The sequence below is a fragment of the Sitophilus oryzae genome, unplaced genomic scaffold (assembly GCF_002938485.1).
Source record: "Sitophilus oryzae breed Bouriz unplaced genomic scaffold, Soryzae_2.0 scaffold_1614_pilon_pilon, whole genome shotgun sequence".
NCBI classification, from domain to species: Eukaryota; Metazoa; Arthropoda; class Insecta; order Coleoptera; family Curculionidae; genus Sitophilus; species Sitophilus oryzae.
In genome coordinates this window covers 3326974-3349255 of record NW_022146297.1, presented here as the reverse complement: position 1 = coordinate 3349255, position 22282 = coordinate 3326974, and the positions used below count along the sequence as shown (strand labels likewise).

Genomic DNA, 22282 nt, shown 5'->3' with positions numbered 1-22282 from the left:
ATACACATTTTAAATATCTTGAGAACGATGATTACTCGTAGAGATTTTTATCAAGAGTCCTTTTTACGTAAAAAATTAGTAAGTATTTTAGTTCAGTAATTTAGTTCAGTAATTTTATACAGGTACGGACGAAAAGATATTACTCTTCAAACCAATTAAAAAATATATAGGTGGCATAGGTGGTATTGCTCATGGTATAAACCAGCTAGACATCATTTTGATCCAAATATCGACATTAGTTCAGAAATTATTTCGAATAAATCGAAATAAAAAAGAAATTTCTACACCCTGTATCACTGAAACGAGGCATTTTAAGATATAAATTTATAGGAACTTTTTTATTTAATTTTATCTGCAGAATATGCTGCCGAAGATTCCCGTATTCAATTCAGACAACCCTGTAGAAAAGGTTAATTCTCTGACACCAATTTAAAATATAATATATTAACCTAATTTTTTTGGAATTTGGTTAGGAAAGAATTATAGGTTTGAGATTATCTTTCCTAAACTACGGTAAATTAATCAGGTCAAACTCTAGTTTTCATATATCCAAATTTCGTACAAAAAAATTACGTAAAAAATAGATTTTAAAAATTACACATTTAATGCTTTGCAAGTTCCAAATATTTCGGAAGAATTAAAAATCACCCAATCATTTTTCGTTAATTAGTGTTTTACCGTGTGTTTTAAAATATCATTGTTAAAAATATTTCAAAAAACTTAATGTTAAAATCAAAAATAAAGTCCAAACCACTGTCAAAAAAATCTTTATTAGTGACCGGTTTCGGCAATCCCAGCCATTATCAGACTTTTGTAAAAAACGGCTGTTCGTTTGACTTTACATATATAATAAATTGCATGCCTGGTAAAAAACTTAATGTTAAAATCAGAAACAAAGTCCAAACCACTGTCAAAAAAATCTTTATTAGTAGGTATGCAATTTATTTTATATACAAAGTGTTTCAAAAAACATGTACCATCTCTCGTGGGGAGATTCCTCACGTAAAAGTAAGATTTATTTTTCATATCAACATAAGTCCGATTCTGCTTTATTTTGTAGCTACAGGGTGTTAAAGTCTTAATATTTTTGTGATTTATTATAATTTTCTTCCAAGTACTTCTAGCGTTTCGAATAAAATTTTGAGGGTAAAAGTTACTATAAATGCGACATATTTTAAGCCTAAAAAAGTCGACATATTCACCAGGGACGTGCATATGGGTTATCGCTGGAATATTTGTCTAAAAAAAGCATGTACGCCAATGCCTTTTTCTCTTGTTAGCGAAATAGTGCAAACAGTTTAATGCCGATTAAAAGTTATCTCTTGATATTTTATCGATTTCGGCTTCCTTGATGAGATGACACAATGTTATTAATTTGCCGTGATTCAAGTCTATACCATTATTTTTATTTGAAATTGCTGTAGATTGGACTAACAGTAATAATAAATAATAGTAATAATATTTAATAATAAATATAAATAAAATATATAATTTATTCATTTTATTTTAATTTTATTAATCCGGTGTTTAACCATAGTAAATTTTTGTTATTTTTAATATAATTTAAATGAAAAATTTTTAATCAAATTCAACTGAAGTGATTAAAAAGTACTCCCTCAATACAAAAAGAAATGCAACGAATAATAAATCAAATTCAATACAAATTTCACTGGTTTGAAATGACGCGTAGAAAATTGTGACGTCACCTATCAGCATTTAACTGAATCGTTGACAGAGGGCGCGAGCCTTTGAAGAATATTATAGCGTGTCTAGTTCTCTGCTACCATATTTACACCATATATCTTAAAATCACGTTAGATTTTTCTATTTTTATTAAAATCGTTAAAAAATACGTTTTTATGTGGGATTATTCTTTATTACCCCAATATTAAATTGACTTTTATATTTTTTACTACTAGTAATTAAAACTTAATTTTTTATAATTAACAGGTACTGCCATTTTTATCAAAGCACTAAACACTACCTACTACCAATGTTGTTCGGATGTTCGAGGCGTTCGAGGGTTTCGAGGTTAGATTTGTATTTTGTGGATTTTGCGTTTGGCGTTAAATACTTTTTTTGAGTTTTCAATTTTGTTTTATTGTACCCTCATTATTATTTTTGTAATGAAGGGTGTTAAAGTTTGTTTTGTGAAGGGCTGTCTAAATAACTCTGAAGGCTTTCCAGAAAAAGTTTTTATAACTGTTCCTTTGGAATGAAAGCCGTCGAAGAGCCTTGTTTGAAGCGGCAAGACAACAATATGTCAGCAAAAGCACGAGATTTTGCTGTGAAGATCATTTTAACGAGAAGTTCCTTAAGTTTTATTTTACAATTAATTTTATATCTACTTTAAAACACATTTAGAAAAATGGTTTTTATTTATCTTTGAACCTGGTGGCAAACCGTGACACTTTTGATAGGTGACGTCAGAGATTGCAAAAGTGTAAATTCGAAATTCTTAATATTGGTTAATTTTTTTTTAAAAATGGGATAAAATTGAAGTAAAATAAAAAAACTATGGTAAAACTCCGGATTGTGATTAATAAAATTACGTTTATCTTATCAAGGAGGCCGAATTCGACAAAATATCAAGAGATTTTTAATTGTCATTAAACGGCCTACACAATTTTGATATCAAAAGGAAAAAAAATCAGTAGCGCACATGTTTTTTTGTGAAAAATATTCCAGTGATAAACCATGTGCACGTCCCTGATTAATTTATCGACACTTTTTAAGCATTAAAATATGTAGCACTTATATAGTAACTTTTACCCTCAAAATTTCATTCGAATTACTAAAATTACTTGGAAGAAAATTATAATAAATCGAAAAATTATTAAAACTTTAACACCCTGTAGCTTCAAAACTAAGTAGAATCGGACCTATGTTGATAGGATGAAAAATAAATCTTATCTTTTTTAAAATTAATCTTAGTTTTTTGAAAAATCCTGCATAAAGTCAAACAAACAATTGTTTTTTGAAAAAGTTCTGATGATGGCTCGAATTGCAAAAACCGGTCACTAATAAAGCATTTTTTGTCAGTGGTTTGGACTTTGTTTTTGACATTAACATTAAGTTTTTTACCATGGGCCAACACTTTGTGAAAATGAACAAACTCTATAACATAAAAATATTTCACACCACTGTTCGGTTTTTATATGATTCAAAATAAAAAATATATAAATTGTAAAATTAGTAATTTTTTAATGGCCATAATGCGTTGTTTCAAAATCATCGAACAACTAAATCATTTCTATAGATCCAGTGACGTACCGTGACTTTGAATTTTGAGACCAAAAACTGACAAATAATAGCTTTGTTCGGGTTCTTGTCATTACCGATTTTGAACCGTCCTAGAACTCTGCAGCGCATGCGCAAATGAAATAATTTATCCATATTTCCTTCTGCGCATGCGTATCACAGTTCTAGGACGGTTCAGAATCGGTAATAAGAAAAACCCGAACAAAACTAATTTGTCAAAAAAATCATATTACAGCTATATGTTTTATTTTGCATAAAAATGTTAACCAATAAGTTAGAATAATTATATTTCTTTCCTAACTAAGTGGTTTTATCGCTAAATTTAACTAAAGCTAAATACAACACAAATCTTAAATACGTGGACTATTATAACAACAAATACATCGTAAAAGACTATTTTGGTAGCATTCTGAACGAGGATTCAAGTTAAACTTTTTAGAAAATAATTTAAAGGAAAAATGAACCTGCTCAGATGCTTGTTCCGAGTAAAATCCTAGAGCTCTATGATTTGCTTTTATAAACTCTGGCACATGATGCAGAATTGCATGAATCTTTGGAGTTATCTTAATACCTAAGTTGAGTATTTCCAATCTAAATTGTTCGATGTCATGTTCAAAATGTTTTGTTTAGTGCTTGACCAAAAAAACTCGAAACTACTTGATTGAATGCAGAAAACACTGCAATATATTTATTTCCTAAAAAAAAGATGTTTAGGTTTTTGCTTGTCAAAACTTTGAATAGGATTCTTTACCGGGCGATATCGTCTTATCAAAATATCCACTTTCTTTAAAAGTTGTCTGGCGTTATTTCCGTTACATTTTCCATAATGATCTAGTTTCAATCCCGCTTTTTTATCCATCCTGTTGCAACATTGGTATTCTCCAATTCAAGACAATCAAATAGTTTTTGAACCACACCTAACAAAAGATGAAGCTCATGAGGGGGACTATACTTTAAGACAGGTGTTTCTTCGTCGCCAATGATTAAAGGTATGTTTATACAGTTTTCTAAAAAATAATTGCCCTTTTTTTATATGGTTCATTGAACAACAGTTTAAAAAATACAAAAAAAATATTTCAAACAAAAACGTTTACTAAAATCTTTGGCTTTTGTTATATTTCCTCCAGATTGTTGCCATAAATTTGTATTTTCTGTAATACTTTTTATAGTTCTGAATGATCCTTTAATTTCCATTTCCTTTACATTTACATCATACCATGGGCAAGTGTGAGTGGATGAATTTGACTGAAAACCAAGGAGAATCATAATAAGTTTAAAGTCAGCGGCAAAAGTATAGGAACAAATTCCACATATGGACTGCAGATCTAACGTCTCAAAGAGGCTTTTAATGTTAGCATAAGATTTAGACAACTTTGGTCCTAAGCCAATTATGAATAGTTTATTAATTCCAGCACTTTTATATTTCTTGAAATATTCGGGAATCATTTTCAGGGAGCACATTCAGACAAACTTTAAGTGATCCACCACCACTATCAATGCCAATTTTTACATGAAAATCTTTCAGATAATTCTCTAATTTCCAAAATATATGATAGAAGACCAGATAAATCTGAGCAGTATACAAAAATTAATATTAACTGAATTAACATTTTTCCTTTAAATTGTTTTCTAAAAAGTTTAACTTGAATTCTCGTTCAGAATGCTATCAAAATAGTCTTTTACGATGTATTTGTTGTTATAATAGTCCACGTATTTAAGATTTGTGTTGTACTTACATAGTCAGGGACCACTTACATAGTTAGGGAAGAATTATAATTATTCTAACTTATTAGTTAACATTTTCATGCAAAATAAAACATATACCTGTAATATGATTTTGTTGACAAATTATTGTTTCAGTTTTTGGTCTCAAAATTCAAAGTCACGGTACGTCACTGGATCTATGGAAATGATTTAGTTGTTCGATGATTTTGAAAGAACGCATTATGACCATTAAAAAATTACTAATTTTACAATTTATATATTTTTTATTTTGAATCATATAAAAAACAGTGACACAAAGACACATTTTTGTACAATTTTCTTATTTTAAATCGAGATTCCTTTTATGGACCGGTCATTTTCTAAAGTAAAAGAAGTAGCACGTAGATTTCCCTGTAACGGTTATCGATAGAAGTCGTTCTGCGAAATCTCGGGAAATAAATGGTTAGTCGTTCGGGAAACAATGGGATAGAGATTATGTTAATACGTTCCCGTCTCACTTTGTAGTGGTTGGAAATGTATTATATTAGGACAAATAGATTTTTCTGTTACAATTCTAGGAGACAAATTTACATTAGATAAATTTAATTTTGTATGCAAAGCTTGTGCAAGGGTTTAAAAGTGAAATAAATATCTATAGGCTTTGGAGAATATCGTAAACAACTAGCATATTATACCGTATGATCGAGAAAAAACGGCGCCCAGTTGGCTGGGAAATGAAGATCGCTGTCATTTTATATGTAAATTTATATGGGAAATGTCATCGATCGTCATTTCCCAGCCAACTGGACGCCATTTTTTTTCGATCATACGGTCCAAATACACGGGAGGTTTAAATAGCGACTATACGAAACATTTATTATACATGGCCATTCGAACTGTATTCCGGAAACTTCGGTATCATATTCTGCCTATAAAAATAAGTAAAAAAGTTCGTATAAATGTATGTCCTAAAATGCTTAGTTTCGGAGATATATGTTGTAGAAGTTTCATTTTTATTTAGATTTTTCCCAAATAATTTCTGAAGTAACGTCAATATTTAGATGAAAATTGGTGTCTGGAAGTTTTTTGACATGAGAAATTTTATTATGATGTCAATATGACTCCTAACTAGGGGGCGTCACTTGTTTTAACTGTTATGTAGAGTAATAACTTTTTGTTCGTGAATAATTACCTGAATAAATCTACTCAGTGAAAAAATATACATTTCCGTAATTTTTTACATAAAAAATTCTCTTGGTAAAAATCGCTAAGAACAACCGTTCTCAAGATATTTAGAATGGAAATAGTCAATACATGTGATTATAGATAAAACTTAAACATGTTGAGTAGATATGTACCGGGTGGCCAACTAAGAATGGACGCCGGCTGTATCTCAGAAACTACTTATCGTATAACTTTGGTTTGGTTCTAACAAGTAAATCGACCAAGAGAAATCGCTGAAAATTATTTTCAAGTTCGAAAAATATGCGCTAGGAGGCGTTTCTCTGACAGCCAATCGGAAAACAGAGTTTTACTCAAAACTATTTAGGGAACATGTATTTTAAACATTACTATTGTAATCATCGAGGAATTTGTAATTTTTCTGATATAGAGTATTTTGCTCTATCTCATAAAATAAAGTGGTGGGGGAAGGTTAAATTTGCTTTTATTAAAATAAGGATAACTCTGGTTTAGGTTACCCGATTTAAACAAACCAGGGCTCGTTTAAAAGAGCTTTTCTTTCTTAATGATCTCCAGTATAAATTTTGTTTCAATAATTTTTTTCGTGGTACCTAGAGGGCGCTGTTTGACATCATAACAGATATTGCGCTTTTGCATAAAAAAATGAAATAGGAGGCTATATTTCTCTTTGCACAGTTAAATAGAACACAACATTTCTAAAATACCAGCGCAAACCGCAACTTTCTATCTTCTCTAGAACCGGAGATATTAAGAGAACAAATCATGTTAGGCTGCCGCTTAGGTTTATATGGTCTAAAAATTATAGTAGTAGGCTAGGTAACAAAAAGAGGTAAATTGGTTACGTCAAAATATCAAAACATATATTTTAATTTCATTTTAATACCGTTTGATTGTTATTTATCCTAGTTCGTTCTTGATTCGACCCCATAAATTAAAACCCAGGCATATTGAATCCGATGACCTAGATGGCCATGGAAATATGCCGCTCCAGTGTCTCTATCTACTAAAGTAAGTGGTATCCAAGAAGCCTCACACATTCATAGCAAAATAAGCGGCACAACTGCACCAACTGCATTCATGCTGATGAAATTGTAACAAATGCAATTTCATCATGATGGATCTCCTAACAAAACTGGCAATTCGTTTCTTAGAAATTATGGATAGTTCATTTCATTCCGATAATTAAAAAAGTCCAATCATTCGCCATCCTAGAATTCCTGCCTAAAAATTTACCGACCAACGTCTTGGTGCTGAACTACTTACATCAAGGGTAGATTTGGACCAGCAGTGCATATTGTTATGATTCGCACCTTCGGTGCTATATGAAAGGTGACCCGAATGACATAAACGTTATCATATATAACATGAAAACAAGTGAAATCAAGGACGAACTTGGATTAATAACTAATAATTGTAATGACGTTACATGAAATAAACCCCTAGTTTTCGGCCATACGAAACCTAGCCCTAGTGTGTTTAAATCGGGTAACCTAAACCAGAGTTATCCTTATTTTAATAAAAGCAAATTTAACCTTCCCCCACCACTTTATTTTATGAGATAGAGCAAAATACTCTATATCAAAAAATTACAAATTCCTCGCTGATTACAATAATGTTACGTTTTTCGTCGGTTCCGTGTGGAAGAAAGTCACAATTTATTTAAACACTATTTATTTAACACTAATTAACAAAAAAACAATAACGATAAAAGACTTATAGAACTATTTACAAACGATTTATAACTAAGAATTTATTTTGAATTTTAGCGCGTCAACTGCACTGGTCGATTTATAGGCCAGGTCGATCTCTAGGCCACAGCCGCCGGCTTTTATACCTACAGCTAAAAGAACTCTAGAATAGTCCATAGATCGTTAGGTGCATAGAGAAGGTTTCGATTGTTCTCGTATGTACTACTCCATTCCAGTGGAGCTCGTTTCTTCTCGAATCTTCGAATGAATAATTACGGTGTCTATTCTTTAATGCGATGTTAAGGTCATCCGAGGGCGGGCTATATAGTTAGGTTAGGTCGAGTCCACACCGGTCCGCAACAATAATAATGTTTAAAATACCTGTTCACCTGCATATTTTTGAGTAAAACTCTGTTTTCTGATTGGCTATCAGAGAAACGCCCCCTAGCGGACATTTTTCGAACTTGAAAATAATTTCCAGCGATTTGCCTTGGTCGATTTACTTATCAGATATTTTTTCCCAAAGTTATACGATAAGTAGTTTCTGAGATACAGCCGGCGTCCATTCTTAGTTGGCCACCCGGTACATACATACATACTGCCATTACTCGCTGACGAGCATTCAACACACATCAGAAGATGGTCACACAAAGCGTTTTCTTTCATGAGCTTTTCTGTGACTGAAAAGCCCGATACTATGAGATACGTGATGTTATCTGCCTACGGCACTCCGGACATTCAAAAATCCCAATGCTTTGTGGCCTCTTTTTTTACTTTTTGGTTGTCGCTGTTAACTGAGTTTACAATTCTTCTCCATTGAGTTCTATTGTGAGCTGCTTCTTCAGACTCATTCTGCATGTTAATCCCCTTTATGTTTTCGTGGAAAATGTCTTTGTATCTTTTCAGTTGTCCACCTGGCCTCCTGTTACCGTCTACAAGCTCACCGTAAAGCAGAGATTTTGGTATGCGGTTTTCTTGCATGCTGCATACGTGACCAGCCCATCTTAAGCGGGATTTTGTAACCATGACTTCAATACTCTCGCAAGTTAGCTTTTTCAAGAACCGATACGTTTGAGACATGATGGAACCATCGGAATGTTAAGAGTTGTCTAAGGTGTCTCTGTTGCAACTTGTTTAATGCATTCATGTGTCGGCGGTATGGCACCCAGGTTTCGCTCCCATATAACATGGTGGGGATTATAATTGCTCGGTACACTGCAAGTTTCGTTTTTGTACTCAAGTCATGATTGTAGAGAACCCTGTCTGTTAATTTCCAGAATGCTTTTGAGGCGCTGCTAATCCTTTGCTGAATTTCAGAGTCAATATTGGCCTTTTCCGGAATTGAATTCCGCCACATATTCCAATAGTTTTTCTCCAATTTTTATAGCATTATTGTAATCTTCCGGGGGAGTGCACATGATTTTAGTTTTGTCGATGTTTAGCTTAAGCCCCAAAGCCTCGTATGCGCAGGTATATGTGTCATCAGCGTATTGCAGTTCTGTGATGAATTTTGTACGTGTTTTTGCCATGAGTCTTTTTATGTTGAACAGACCGCCGTCGTATCTGTATCTAATGCCCAATCCTCTCTACTGCAATTTTCTGTTCACTATAATGGACAGCGCTGCCATGAATATGTTGTATAGAAGAGGCGCTAAGACACATTCCTGCCTAACTCCTGTATTTGTTAGGAATGTATCGCTCAGTGATCCATGATGTGACACTCTTGACTGGTTGTTGTTATGGAGGCTTTTACACACTGTAAGAAATTTGTTGGGTACTCCGAAAGATAGGTAGAGATAGAGTAGATAGGTACATATATTATGACTGAAATGATCTCAGATGCAAAAAAAAACACAACAGAACATTTTTTTTGTCAAGAGTATAAAGTGTTCTATTTTTTTTACTTTTAGCCCTATGGTCATGATTTTTTTAGTAAACTGTATATAAATCTATCAACTTTAATTCATCTGCAATTTTAAAACACCCTGTGCAATAATTTTGTGAGGAACTTTTCCTAAAACATTATTTTTTGACCAGAGCCATGTCTAATGAGCTTTTTGTTTTTTGACTCATGTCAACAAATGCCTTGGTTAATTTTTAAGAGCGAAGTGAACTTGCTACCAACAATTTGCAAATTTTTCAACTATCATTACTTCATGATGTAATTTTTTAATATCACGAGATGGCTTTGGTGACTATAGTGGTAATATCATAACGACACTGATTAGAACTCTATATTAAAATTTAAAAAAGGTTAAAAAGTAAGGATACAGGCTTGGTTTTAATAAATATTAGTAACACTAACAGAACTGAGGATATTAAAAAAATAACTGTTATAACTAAGTGTACAAACAAAAAAGAAACTTGTAAAAAATACACTAATATTTTGTATTGCCTCCCCCGGCTGCAATAACTATCTGTAGACGTCGCGTCAGTTCATATTGTTAATGAGGCTGCAAATATATTGTGTTATATTTTTTATAATAAAATATAAAAAGTTAATAAAAAATAATAAGTTTATAATAAACAGAGTTTACGAATTAAAGTTGATATATTTATATACAGTTTGCTTAAAAAAAATCAAGGAAATAGAGCAAAAAAACATTTTAAACTTGGGAAAAAAAATTCCGTTGCGTTTTTTTTTGCGTCTCAGTGTATTTAGGAACTTTATTTTTTTAAATTAATAATAAGATTTTCTTCACTATTGTGACTCTTAGGTATTAGTTTTAGGGTCTTATGATGAGCTTTATGGCTTTTGCTTATATCTCGTTAGAAGAATTTGTATTGAATCTGAAATAAACAAAAACTTCCTTTAAAATTCAGGTAGTTATTTTTTTTAATCAAGTTCTCATTCTTCATTTTACTGATCAAAATCTCATGAAATGGATCCGTCGTACTTATTTATTCTATGATGGCCAATTCAAAATAATATTAGATATTTAATTATAGGAAATGTGTATTTACCCTAAGGAATCTGAAAACCTGAACGAACCTTACAAACTGTTTGGTATTCCAGAAACAATGCGAAACCGATTATGTTAATACACTTCTATCTCAGTTCGCTGCCGCACCAATTCTCGATTTTGAATGCCGAGAAATATCACTGTCTTCTCTGCGCTTAAGTTAGATTGGTTTATTTAAATTAGAAAGTTTCCTCTATTTTAGAAGCAAAAGTAGTTCGATTCAAAACAAAATTGCATTTAAAGCGTCTAAATTAAAAGAGAATATAACTACTACATAGAAAGTATGATAATATTGTTGCAGTGTGTCTGTTTACGATATTAAATACAGGCGGAAACTAATTAAACAAGTTTGTAAGAGCCACAAATATGTACAAAAATAGGAAGACACCAAAATAACTTTTAGATAGCGAAATTTAATTTAAAGTTTTTATTTATAAACTGAACTATTTATAATAAAAAAAATTGTGTGTGCATTATGTGCGCATATTTGAAGTGAAACTCCTTACTAACAGATATAAAATTGGAAAATTTGAAGGACATGTTTCAAAAAATGTAGTTTGAAATGTTCAAAAAGTAATAAATTGATTCACTTTCACAAAATTTGTATTAAAATGACCATTCGGGTACCTCGATCAACGTGCCGATTTTGGTTCCAATCGACCCATAATTAAGAAAAATCCTAATGATTTTGTCCATTTAGAGGCATCGGTTGGAAACGTTGAGGGCTTCATCCTGTAGCCCGTCCCCAATTATGTCGAAATCGACTCACATTTTTTCTTCAATACCAAATCCTTAGTCCCACCCTGATGAAAATGTAAACGAAACGTCGCGTCGTATCCAACTTTGCAGGGACGGACCGTATTCACCATCGCTCACATAGCCTACCCACCAAATTTGGTCGCGATCGGACTTTTGACGTTTCTTACGTCAAAACTAACTGTCACAGTGATACATGTCGTATACGGTCCAATCAAAGTTGGCCTTGGTCCAATCTATCGACATTTAAATCTAACGATTTTTTTATTTGATTCATTAATAATGGGGTTTCGTAGTGCACAAAACGCCGTCAAAAAATCATGAGTAGATGGGCCTCTTCGAGAGGAGATTTTAGGGATAAATTTCTCCCTTCACTGCAACCAGTCCCGGCTTTTTATTCTTAAGCTTACAGTATTAAGCTTCATCTAAGGCTAAGAACATAGTGGAGCGACGAGGATAGCGGCGAGCAAGCAGCGCGATACCGCGTCGAGCAAGCCTCGAGGCGTTGAAACATAGTAGAGTGGCGAGGAATAGCGAGGTACTTGCAAATTTAGTATTTTCATTTGCTTATTGATAATTTAAAATGTCAACAGTGTCTAAAATTCTGGGCAGTAGTGTCGCTCCACTATGTTCTTAGGCTAAGTCCGTACGTCGCGTATCATGATACAATTCGTAATTGTATCATGGTCGCCTACCAAGTGCAGTGGCTCTTGTTCGAGCCTAAGGACATGACGGCCGCACGCACGGCCCTTCTCCAATTTTTCCTGTTCTCTGTTCTTCGAACGGCACCGGCCAGGTGGGTATTTGTATTCATAAGATTTTCAACCATGTCAACCCACCTGGTTGGTGATCTGCCTCGACGACGCGACGGGATCCTGCATGTCTTCCCTGCACTACAAGTCTCTCCATATGCACGCTCCTGTTGACGTGACCGAAGAAGGAAAGGATGCGTTTATAGACAGTGCTAGATAGTCTTTGTGGTAATTGGATTTCATTAAGGACTGACACATAATGGTGCGATGTGCTGTCCATGATATTCGCAACATCCTCCTTTAGCACAATATCTCGAAGGGGTCAATGCGTCGTTTGTCCGCTGCCAACAATGTCCATGTTCGTTTTGAAGCATAAATCATAACCGGAAGACAAGGCTATTTACAAGGTTGATTTTAGTCGATTGTGTTAAGTGACTGTTCAACCAAACTTTCGTGAGCTGCGTCATAGCGTTACGGCCCAGTTGGATTCTGTGGCGTATTTCCATTTCTGCAACTGCCGGTATTAGATATAAGCGCACCTAAATAAATAAAGTGTCGCACAACTTCGCAGCGGTCTATGTTTGTGATGTTTGGGCAGTTGTTGTTTTCGCGATTTACGATCATCACCTTAGTCTTTTTGTAATTGATGCGAAGGCCGAACTCTCTACTGATAGTTTCTAATCTTGTTAGAATTGTCCTCAGTTCTAGCTGTTTTGCGGTTACCAATACCGTGTCATCAGCAAAACGTAGGTTTGATATTCTATAGCCATTTAATGATACACCTCCTGTCCGTTCCTCTAGCACAATCCTCATAATGTATTCGCTGTAAATGTTAAATAGCATCGGGGACAACACGCAGCCCTGACGTACTCCTTTTCTTATTTGACAAATATCGGAAACACTTCCATTCCACTTTCATGACTGCTTGGTTGTTATCGCATAGACCTTTTATTATATCTACAAGATGTTGTGGTACTCCCATTTTAGGCATTATACTCTATAACTGTCCCCAACATACGTTATCGAAGGCCTTTTCGTAATCTACAAAGCATGAATACATTAAGCTTCATACATTGTCTGAAATAGTTCTTTTCGGTAAAAAAAGTTAGTCATTTTATAGAATACCTAGTTAGAAACAGTCATTTTATAGAATACCTAGGTTTTATATAGAATGTTATAATCTTCCATATTACGTAATAGTATCCATCTATTCCTTCGATGAATACAAAATCTTAATCTTAGAGTAAGTATATTTGCGTAATGGTAGTATCCAAACATTATAAACGGCTCGTCATTCGGGAAACAATGCCAAAGAGATTATGTTAATACGGTTCTATCTCAGCTCGCTCCGGCCCCAATTCACTATTCTGATTGCAGAAAGATATTCCTCTTCTCAGCGCTTAAGTTAGATTGTTTCATATAAATTGGAAAGTTTTGCTTTATTACAGAGCTATTTCGAAAACTATATTATTACGTATTAAACGGATTACGCTATAGTTGCTATTATTATTATTTTATACAGGGTGACGCCTCTCATATGACGCCTCTCATATGACGCCGAATCCTCAAGGAGAACGACAGTTATATTATAATATATAGTTATATTATATTATATTAAAATAAAATTTTGGAAGCATTTTTTAAAAATACAGTCAGATGCAAAAAAAACGCAATGAAAAAAATTTTGGTTTAGTTTAAAATGTTATATATTTTTTATATTTAGCCTTATTTCCTTGATTTTTTTTAGTAAACTGCATATAAATATATCAACTTTAATTCGTAAACTCAATTTATTATAAACTTTAATATTTGACTTATTATACAGGATAAATCGGAGAGTTGTTTTTACCCTTTATCTTTAAAACACCCTGTGCAGTAATTTCGTCAGCAAATTTTCTTAAAACATTATTTTTCGGTGAGAACCATGTCTCCTGAATATTTTGATTTTTACTGAATTGAATATTTTGTAAAAATTACTATAAATGCGACATATTTTAAAGCTAAAAAAGTGTCGACATATTCACAAGGGACGTGCATATCGGTTTTCACTGGAATATTTTTCTAAAAAATGCATGTACGCCACTGACTTTTTTTTATCTTGTTAGCGAAATAGTGTAAACAGTTTAATGCCGATTAAAAGTTGTCTCTTGATATTTTGTCGCTTTCGGCTTCCTTGATTAGATTTTATTAACTTGCCTTGATCCAATCGATCAGTCTAACAGCAACCTTTAAAAAAAATTAATCATTCACTTGCGAAAGTTTTAAATAAGTACTCATTGATTCTTCATGAAAAAATATGAAAAAATGTTCCTATGAACATGGGTATGGAATTGCATAGTTTTAGAGTTACAGGATGTTAAAATTTTTTAAAATTAGGTTTTTTGTAATTATCTTAAATACCATTATTTTTTATTTCAAATTGCTGTAGGTTGGACTAATAGTAATAATAACTAATAGAAATAATATTTTATAACAAATTAGGTAAAATATATAATTTATTAATTTTATTTTTATTTCAATTTTATTAATTGAGATTAATAAAATTGCGTTTATCTCATCAAGGAGGCCGAATTCGACAAAATATCAAGAGATAACTTTTAATTGGCATTAAGCGGCCTATCCAATTTTGATATCAAAAGAAAAAAGTCAGTGGCGCACATGTTTTTTTATTGAAAAAAATTCCAGTCATAACCCATATGCACGTCTCTGATGATTTTATCCACAGTTTCTTAACATTAAAATATGTAGTACTTATAGTAACTTTTACCATCAAAATTTAATTCGAATCGCTAAAAGTACTTGGAAGAAAATTATAATAAATCAAAGGATTATTAAGACTTTAACACCCTGTAGCTACGAAACAAATCAGAATCGCACCTAGGTTAGTATGAAAAATAAATCTTATTTTTACGTGAGGATTCTCGCCACGAGAGATGGCACATGTTTTTTAAAACACCCTGTATCATATTATAATAAATTATAGCATATATACATTTTTTATGTTTATTAGTCGACTTATTTCATCAGCCGACTATTTTTATTAAAATAAAAGTAGTTTGGGTACCTAGGTCGATTCAGCCTTAAATGAGTACTTGGGATTCACAATCCTGAGGTAATAATAGGTGGTTGAAGCGTAATCTAGCCACATTACCTTCCAAGTATACCGAACGGCTCTAGTATGGCAAGCTGTACCTTGCTACTCCCAAGGCGTTAAACGCTATACACGGGAGCTATTATTATTATTATTATTATAGCATATATACATTTTTTTATGTATACAGGGTTGATCACCACATACGACACGGAGTATTGTAGCTAAACGGTTAGATTTTTGCAAATTGTAAGTTTTGGGTTCATCGAAGGACTACTACAGATTATAGCCACAATTTAAAAATATTTTTACAAGATACAGAGTGGCCCAAATAAATAACAAATTATTAAAGTTGTATTTTTGTAAATGTATTATTATTACATTTTATATTAAAAACATTTACATATTTTACATTTGGTATTAAAAACTTTGATACCCTTGGAGAAATGAAGCCTTAACATTTTTACTGCAATTTCACAAAATTGAAAATATTTCAAAAACGGCAAATACTCCGTGTCGTATGTGGTGAACAACCCTGTAGAAAAAAATTAAAAGCTTACTTTTTTTGACCACTGGACGGTTGGACTAGGATTACCATTAGCTTTACATTCGAAGGACACGGGACTCCCTTTTCTAGTGACTACTTGTCCGCTAGGCGGCATCAATTGGATGCTAGGAGGCACTGTAAAAAAGTAGAAAATACATTAATTAAAACATAATACTACATTATACCATTAATTAGTTAAAAAAAATACATTTTCCTGTTAGCTGACTAAGTTAATAAAACGTTTATGACTCAAAACACTAAAATTTAAATTTTAATGTTTCTTTTAATTATAATTTATACAAAATTTGTTCCGTTCAAATTAGCCTAGGCACTAAAGATGTGAACTTAAAACATTATAACCTTGCAAACTTTAGAAAAATGGACAATCTACGTGAAAGGAAAACAACAGAAATGTTTTTTTTTGTGGCATATATGGAAATATATTATCTTTCTTAAAGTAGGTATTCATCTGTCACTTTCACTGAAACAGTATGATAAATATTGTCAATGAACTAATTAGTATATTCATGCATTCAGTTCAAGTGATAGCTAGGTCTATTTTTGTTCATTTTGGCTGAATAACGAAGACAAACTGAAGTTTGAGAAAGTATTTTATCATTCCGTTTTTCAAGTTTTGACAAAATATTGAAAAAATTATTTCCAAAATTAGTACATTCAATACAGTTTTACTAGAACCACATTTATTTCTGTGTAATATCCACTGATCTATCCAAACCATTTACATTTTCGTCGTTTTTGATATGTCAGAATATTTTTTTGCTAATTGTAATCATAAACTAGCCAAAATGAATTAGGGATCACTTCAATAAATTTTGTTTAAACAAAGAAAATATATTTATATAGGGTAAGTTTCCTACGATATTCTCTATGGGTATCTCGCGGAAACTACTGGAGATAGAGAGTCGGTTAAATGGGGAAAAAATTGCAGTTTTGTGGGGTCATAAATATGCACCATTCGGATTTTTGAAAAAGTTCATGGCTTACTAGATATTTTGGAAAAAAGAAATTTTCCATTATAATTCCATTATAGGTAATCTATTTTAGACAAAAAGTTTTCAGATAAAAGTTGTAGATAATCTCATCCCTAATGAGTTTGTGTTCTCCGATTTTTTCTAAAGTCTGTCATTTTTGACATATGACACAAACATATGTTTTTTAAATGGAAAGCATAGTTGGCCATGACTTCATAAAAAGCGCCATTTTTTAAGATGTTCAGCGATATAAGCTATAATATGTTTTTTTTCGAAAAATTACTGAGTCACAGCCAATTTTTATCTTTCTTGACTAATTTCACTTAGTTGGTATGGTATTCTTATTTTTTATGATTTATAACTTATAAAAAGAGAGAATATATTATTAAACGGGTTCTTTACAATATAAATTACACAAATTAATCCCACGGCCACACAGAAAGCGTTTTTAGCGTTTTGCGTTTTTTGCGTCTCAAGAGCTTTTTGCGATTTTACCGTTTTAAGCGCTTTTTTCGATTTGTGTCCATTAAAAACACGCAAAAGACGCGGCAGGTCTGCAGTTTCTATCAAGATGTCAATTAGTAACGTCGCAAGCTCGTGGATTCCCGGCCCGTCCAACAATCAATCCTGTGAGAAAGAGATAGGCGGGATCGGCGCCGTTAGCGTTGAAGAGATGAAGATAAAAGATGCTGGGATTGAATTGTGGACGGGCCGGGGCGTATATTCGGAGCTCGATTCGGAGACAAACACAATCTACTGCTAGTGCCTCCGTGTGTGTAAAAATAATAATTATTATTTGCCATATATTTTACGAATTTTAATTTATATGTGTATAGTTTTTTTATGTTGTAGTGTTGTGGTTAGTACTTGTTATAATTATAATATAATAAATAATTATAATTATATAATAGAATAGTAAATATTTATAGTTGCTAATGCAATTTTAGGACATGATTTATGAAACATTTTGGGGTGAAATTTCTTTACGCGCGCTGGGAGTAAAAATTCAAGGCCGTGACATACGAGCTAGTGAGACGGCTCTGACACACGAGCTCGTTGTAACGAAACGTGTTAACGGCTTAGAAATACGTAGTGGCGCGACGTGTATTTGTGAGTAGTCCACGTGTTTATCAAAAATATTGATATTTTAATACAAATTTTGTAAAACTGAATCAAATTATTACGTGTAAAAAAACATTTGTTACACGTAAAAAACTATTTTTATTATTTTACGCAAATAAAACTCTTACACGTAAAAAACTATTTGTTACTGCTAGAAAACTATTTTTACGCGTATAAAACTATTTGTTACTGGAAAAATCTTTTTACGCATATAGATCTATTTGTTACGTGTAAAATCTATTTGTTACACGTAAAATACAATTTTTTACGCGTCAAAAACTTATTGTTTCTGGTAAAAACTTTTTACCAAAAAAAATATTTTTACGTGTAAAAACTATTTGTTACACGTAAAAAAATATTTTTTTTACGCGTCAAAAGCTTATAGTTTATGGTAAAAAACCTTTTGTTACGCAAAAAAAAAATATTTTTTACGTGTAAAAAACTAATTGTTACACGTAAAAAACTAATTTTTACGCGTCAAAAACTTATTGTTTCTAGTAAAAAACTCTTTTACCCAAAAAAAATATTTTTTACGTGTAAAAAACTATTGGTTAGACGTAAAACACTATTTTTTACGCATTAAAAACTATTTGTTTCTGTTAAAAAAACTTATTTACGCAGAAAAAAACACTTTTTACGCATAAAAAACTATTTTTACGCGTAAGAAAATATATTTTTAATTTATTACTTTTTCAACATTTCAAACTACACTTTTTCAAACATTTCCTTCAAATTTTTGAATTTAATAGAATCTTCCTCAACAGTAGATGTTCTTTATAAAAATATTTTTAGATAATACCCTAAAATGAAAAAAAAAATGCATACTATTTAATTTATTTTTATTGTATTATTAAATATAACGTCCGCCTATGACGGGGTCTCATCTTAGAAAACGCTAAAGACGCTACAGAAAATAACCTGATTTGTTTTCATTTGCGTTTTTTGCGAGACACACCCAACGCTACACGCTTTTGGTGTGGCCACTTCTATATAATCCTGTTATTTTGTTTTAGTCGCTAAAGACACTTCACGCTAAAAACGCAAAAAACGCTTTCTGTGTGGCCGTGGGCTAAGATTTAAAATATAATATCACTAGGTACATACATTTTAAGTTATTTTAGAAAACCGCCATTGTTTTGAGTACATAAATGCATCTTTTCAAAACTGAATTACCACAGAACGACCGGTCGACTTAATTAAACTTCCCCCTATCACCTCTTGTTAAAACCTCTTCTAAACCTTGTTGTTAACCATACCGCATAAAAGAAAAATAAAATTGATAGGTCAGGTGATCGAGGAGGCTCATGCAATTGATCCACCTCTTCCTATCCCTAAGTTTGCATAATTATGATATAAATTATTTTTAACAATATTTTTATTATGGGAGGGGGGGTATCATAATGAAAGTCATGTTGGAACCACTCTATTGATGCGCGAGTATCTAAATTTAACCTTTCTAACATGTCTTGAAAACCGTTCTCTAAAAAACGTAAGTAACGTTCACCGGTCAACGCATCCTCGAGAATGTATGGCCAAGAAAAGTTGAACCAATAATCCTCCACGCTTTTCTTTATTTGAAAAATTCTTATTTTCAATTTTTGTTTATTTTAATTTACAAAGCTTGGAAGTGACAGTTTCACATTTCACGACGATCGATCTTATTGTTTCCATGGCTAACTAAGTGAAATTGTTTAAAAATTATAAGAATTGGCTTAACTTAGTAATTCTTTCAAAAAAACCTATTATAGCTTATATCGCTGAAAAACTTAAAAAAATGGCGCTTTTTATGAAGCCATGGCCAACTATGGTTTCCATTTAAAAAAGCATATATAATATGTTTGTGTCATATGTCAAAAATGACAGGCTTTAGAAAAAATCGGAGAACACAAACTCATTAGGCATGTGATTATCTACAACTTTTATTTGAAAACTTTTTGTCTAAAATATTTTTGCGGACCGGTGTGGACTCGACCTAACCTAACTATATGGCCCGCCCTCGGATGACCTTAACATCGCATTAAAGAATAGACATCGTAATGATTCATCGAAGATTCGAGAAGAATCGAGTTCCACTAGAATGGAGTAGTACATACGAGAACAATCGAAACCTTCTCTATGCACCTAACGATCTATGGACTATTCTAGAGATCTTTAGCTGTCGGTATAAAAGCCGGCCGCTGTGGCCTACAGAGGGCAGTTATAAATAGACGAGTGCAGTTGACGCGCTAAAATTCAAAATAAATTCTTAGTTATAAATAGACAAGTATAGTTGACGCGCTAAAATTCAAAAATAAATTCTTAGTTATAAATCCTTTGTAAATAGTTCTTTAAGTCTTTTATCGTTATTGTTTTTGTTAATTAGTGTTAAATAAATAGTGTTTAAATAAATTGTGACTTTCTATCCACACGGAACCGACGAAAAACGTAACAATATATTATAACGGAATTGGGACCATTTTTAAAATAGCCAAAATTTGTTTTTTTAAATATCTAGTAAACCATGAACTTTTTCAAAAATCGGAAAGGTTTTTTTCCACCGATTTGCCATAAAAGTTCTCTAAATGAAAATCACTACCACTAATTTTGAAGTTGTGAATCTTACATTGAAATTACAGAAACAATTTTTACGCTAATTGAATGAAGCTTTAAGCAAACTAGTTCAGTGATGATTCAGATATTTAGTCAGGTGAAAATTTTCGTGAGCTATACCTATGAGATAATCCCTAAAAAAAATAAACTTTTTTATTTCAAAAAAGTTTCAAATGCGATACTTCATGTATACACATATGTTTTGTATTTTGACGTAAAATGCTTATTTTTTTAAATAGCCGCCGGGAAAATTCTGCCCAAATTACTTAATAAACTTAAATTAAGTTCACCAAAGTTAGTTTTGGAGTTGGAGTTCAGTACTCGTCCGCAATCTGATATAAAAGCGAGTTTTGAAAGTTAATTTATTTTTGAGAACCGTTTTTCCCCGTTCATGTCGAACGGCGAGTGCTGAATTGCGGCCAATTATACCGGTTTGTTTATAGAACTTTTTATATGCTATTCTGGCCGTATGCAAAGTAGTTTTAATAATTCGGAGGCTTTTTCTGTTTTCATTTAATATTTAATTAAAGATCATTTAAAAAAGAAAATCAAACTCGAATACATGTCTATTAAAAAGCGGTGATATGTTTTGATCACTATGTAATAATACTAAAGGCTGGCAAAGGTTAGTCTTGGGTCGAGATTTCCGTATGTAAGAAGAGTACAATGCGTTTATAATGTACTGAACAAAGAGAGGACAGTAAACATGCTGCCAAACATATGAAATAAACCGAGAAACTGTCCACATCGCTAAGAGACGTGGAAGGGGATATAGCAGATTTGTCGCAGTTAACCGGTCGACCCAATCAATACCTCTGTCAGTACTTAAAGTTCTAGGGAAAGGTGTACGTCATGCGTTCAGCTTCACGATTTAATTACGTCTCGTGATACTTAATTTGTTCATTTATTAACGAATCGTTGTAATTTTCCCTATAGCTTGAATTTTTTACGGTGCAAGCTAGAAACACTTGCATTTTTATAAATAAGTGGAATTGAGTGGGTGTTCGATAGTGGTCGCGCTATTAGAACTCTGAATTCAAAAATCGATATCTCGAAATCTATTAGAAATAATAGATTGTAGTTTTCTCAAGAACTTTGTTAATATTTCTGCTGTATTTTCTTTGTAGACAGTATGTGAAAATCTTTATCAATAAAAAAATTACACGATTGCTGAAAATTGCTATGCTCTAAAAGTAAATGGATAGATTGTTTACAATTTTTGAATAGAAAAAACAACCTTATCGATTTTTTCTTATGTAAACATATTGTAAAATATCTGATCTTGAAAATAAAAAAAAAGTTTCAATATCTAAAGTGGTTCTTGAGTTGAGTTTTAAATTATCGCGATTACTGACGTTTTCTCGTTATAAAAAAATGACACCCTAACGATATCCTTATAATTACATTTCAGATGCTCATAAACATGTCTAATGATTTTATCTAGTTATCTCTTGAAAAAAAAGTCTTTTAAAAATAAGCGGTTTGCGATCGTGATTTTACTTTACTTGATAGGGAAAGGCGTATCGGCAACGCCGCAACAGCACACCGTCGCGCGTCGCGTCGGTCGGTCGCATTCCTCTCACTCCGACTTAATAACATCCCTATGCGATTTAT

The 22282-nt window shown here is 32.3% G+C and overlaps 1 protein-coding gene across 1 annotated transcript in view; it reads right to left on the bottom strand.

The window, feature by feature from the left end:
• Nucleotides 1-12385: 12385 nt before the first annotated feature.
• The window catches only part of LOC115880085 (limbic system-associated membrane protein-like), a 548835-nt gene continuing 538938 nt past the window's right edge, over nt 12386-22282 (bottom strand). The window contains exons 4-5 of the mRNA XM_030897216.1: nt 15979-16100; nt 12386-12625 (exon numbers count right to left, since the gene is read on the bottom strand). Coding sequence (XP_030753076.1) covers nt 12386-12625; nt 15979-16100 — 362 coding nt within the window. The remainder of the gene's footprint in view (nt 12626-15978; nt 16101-22282) is intronic.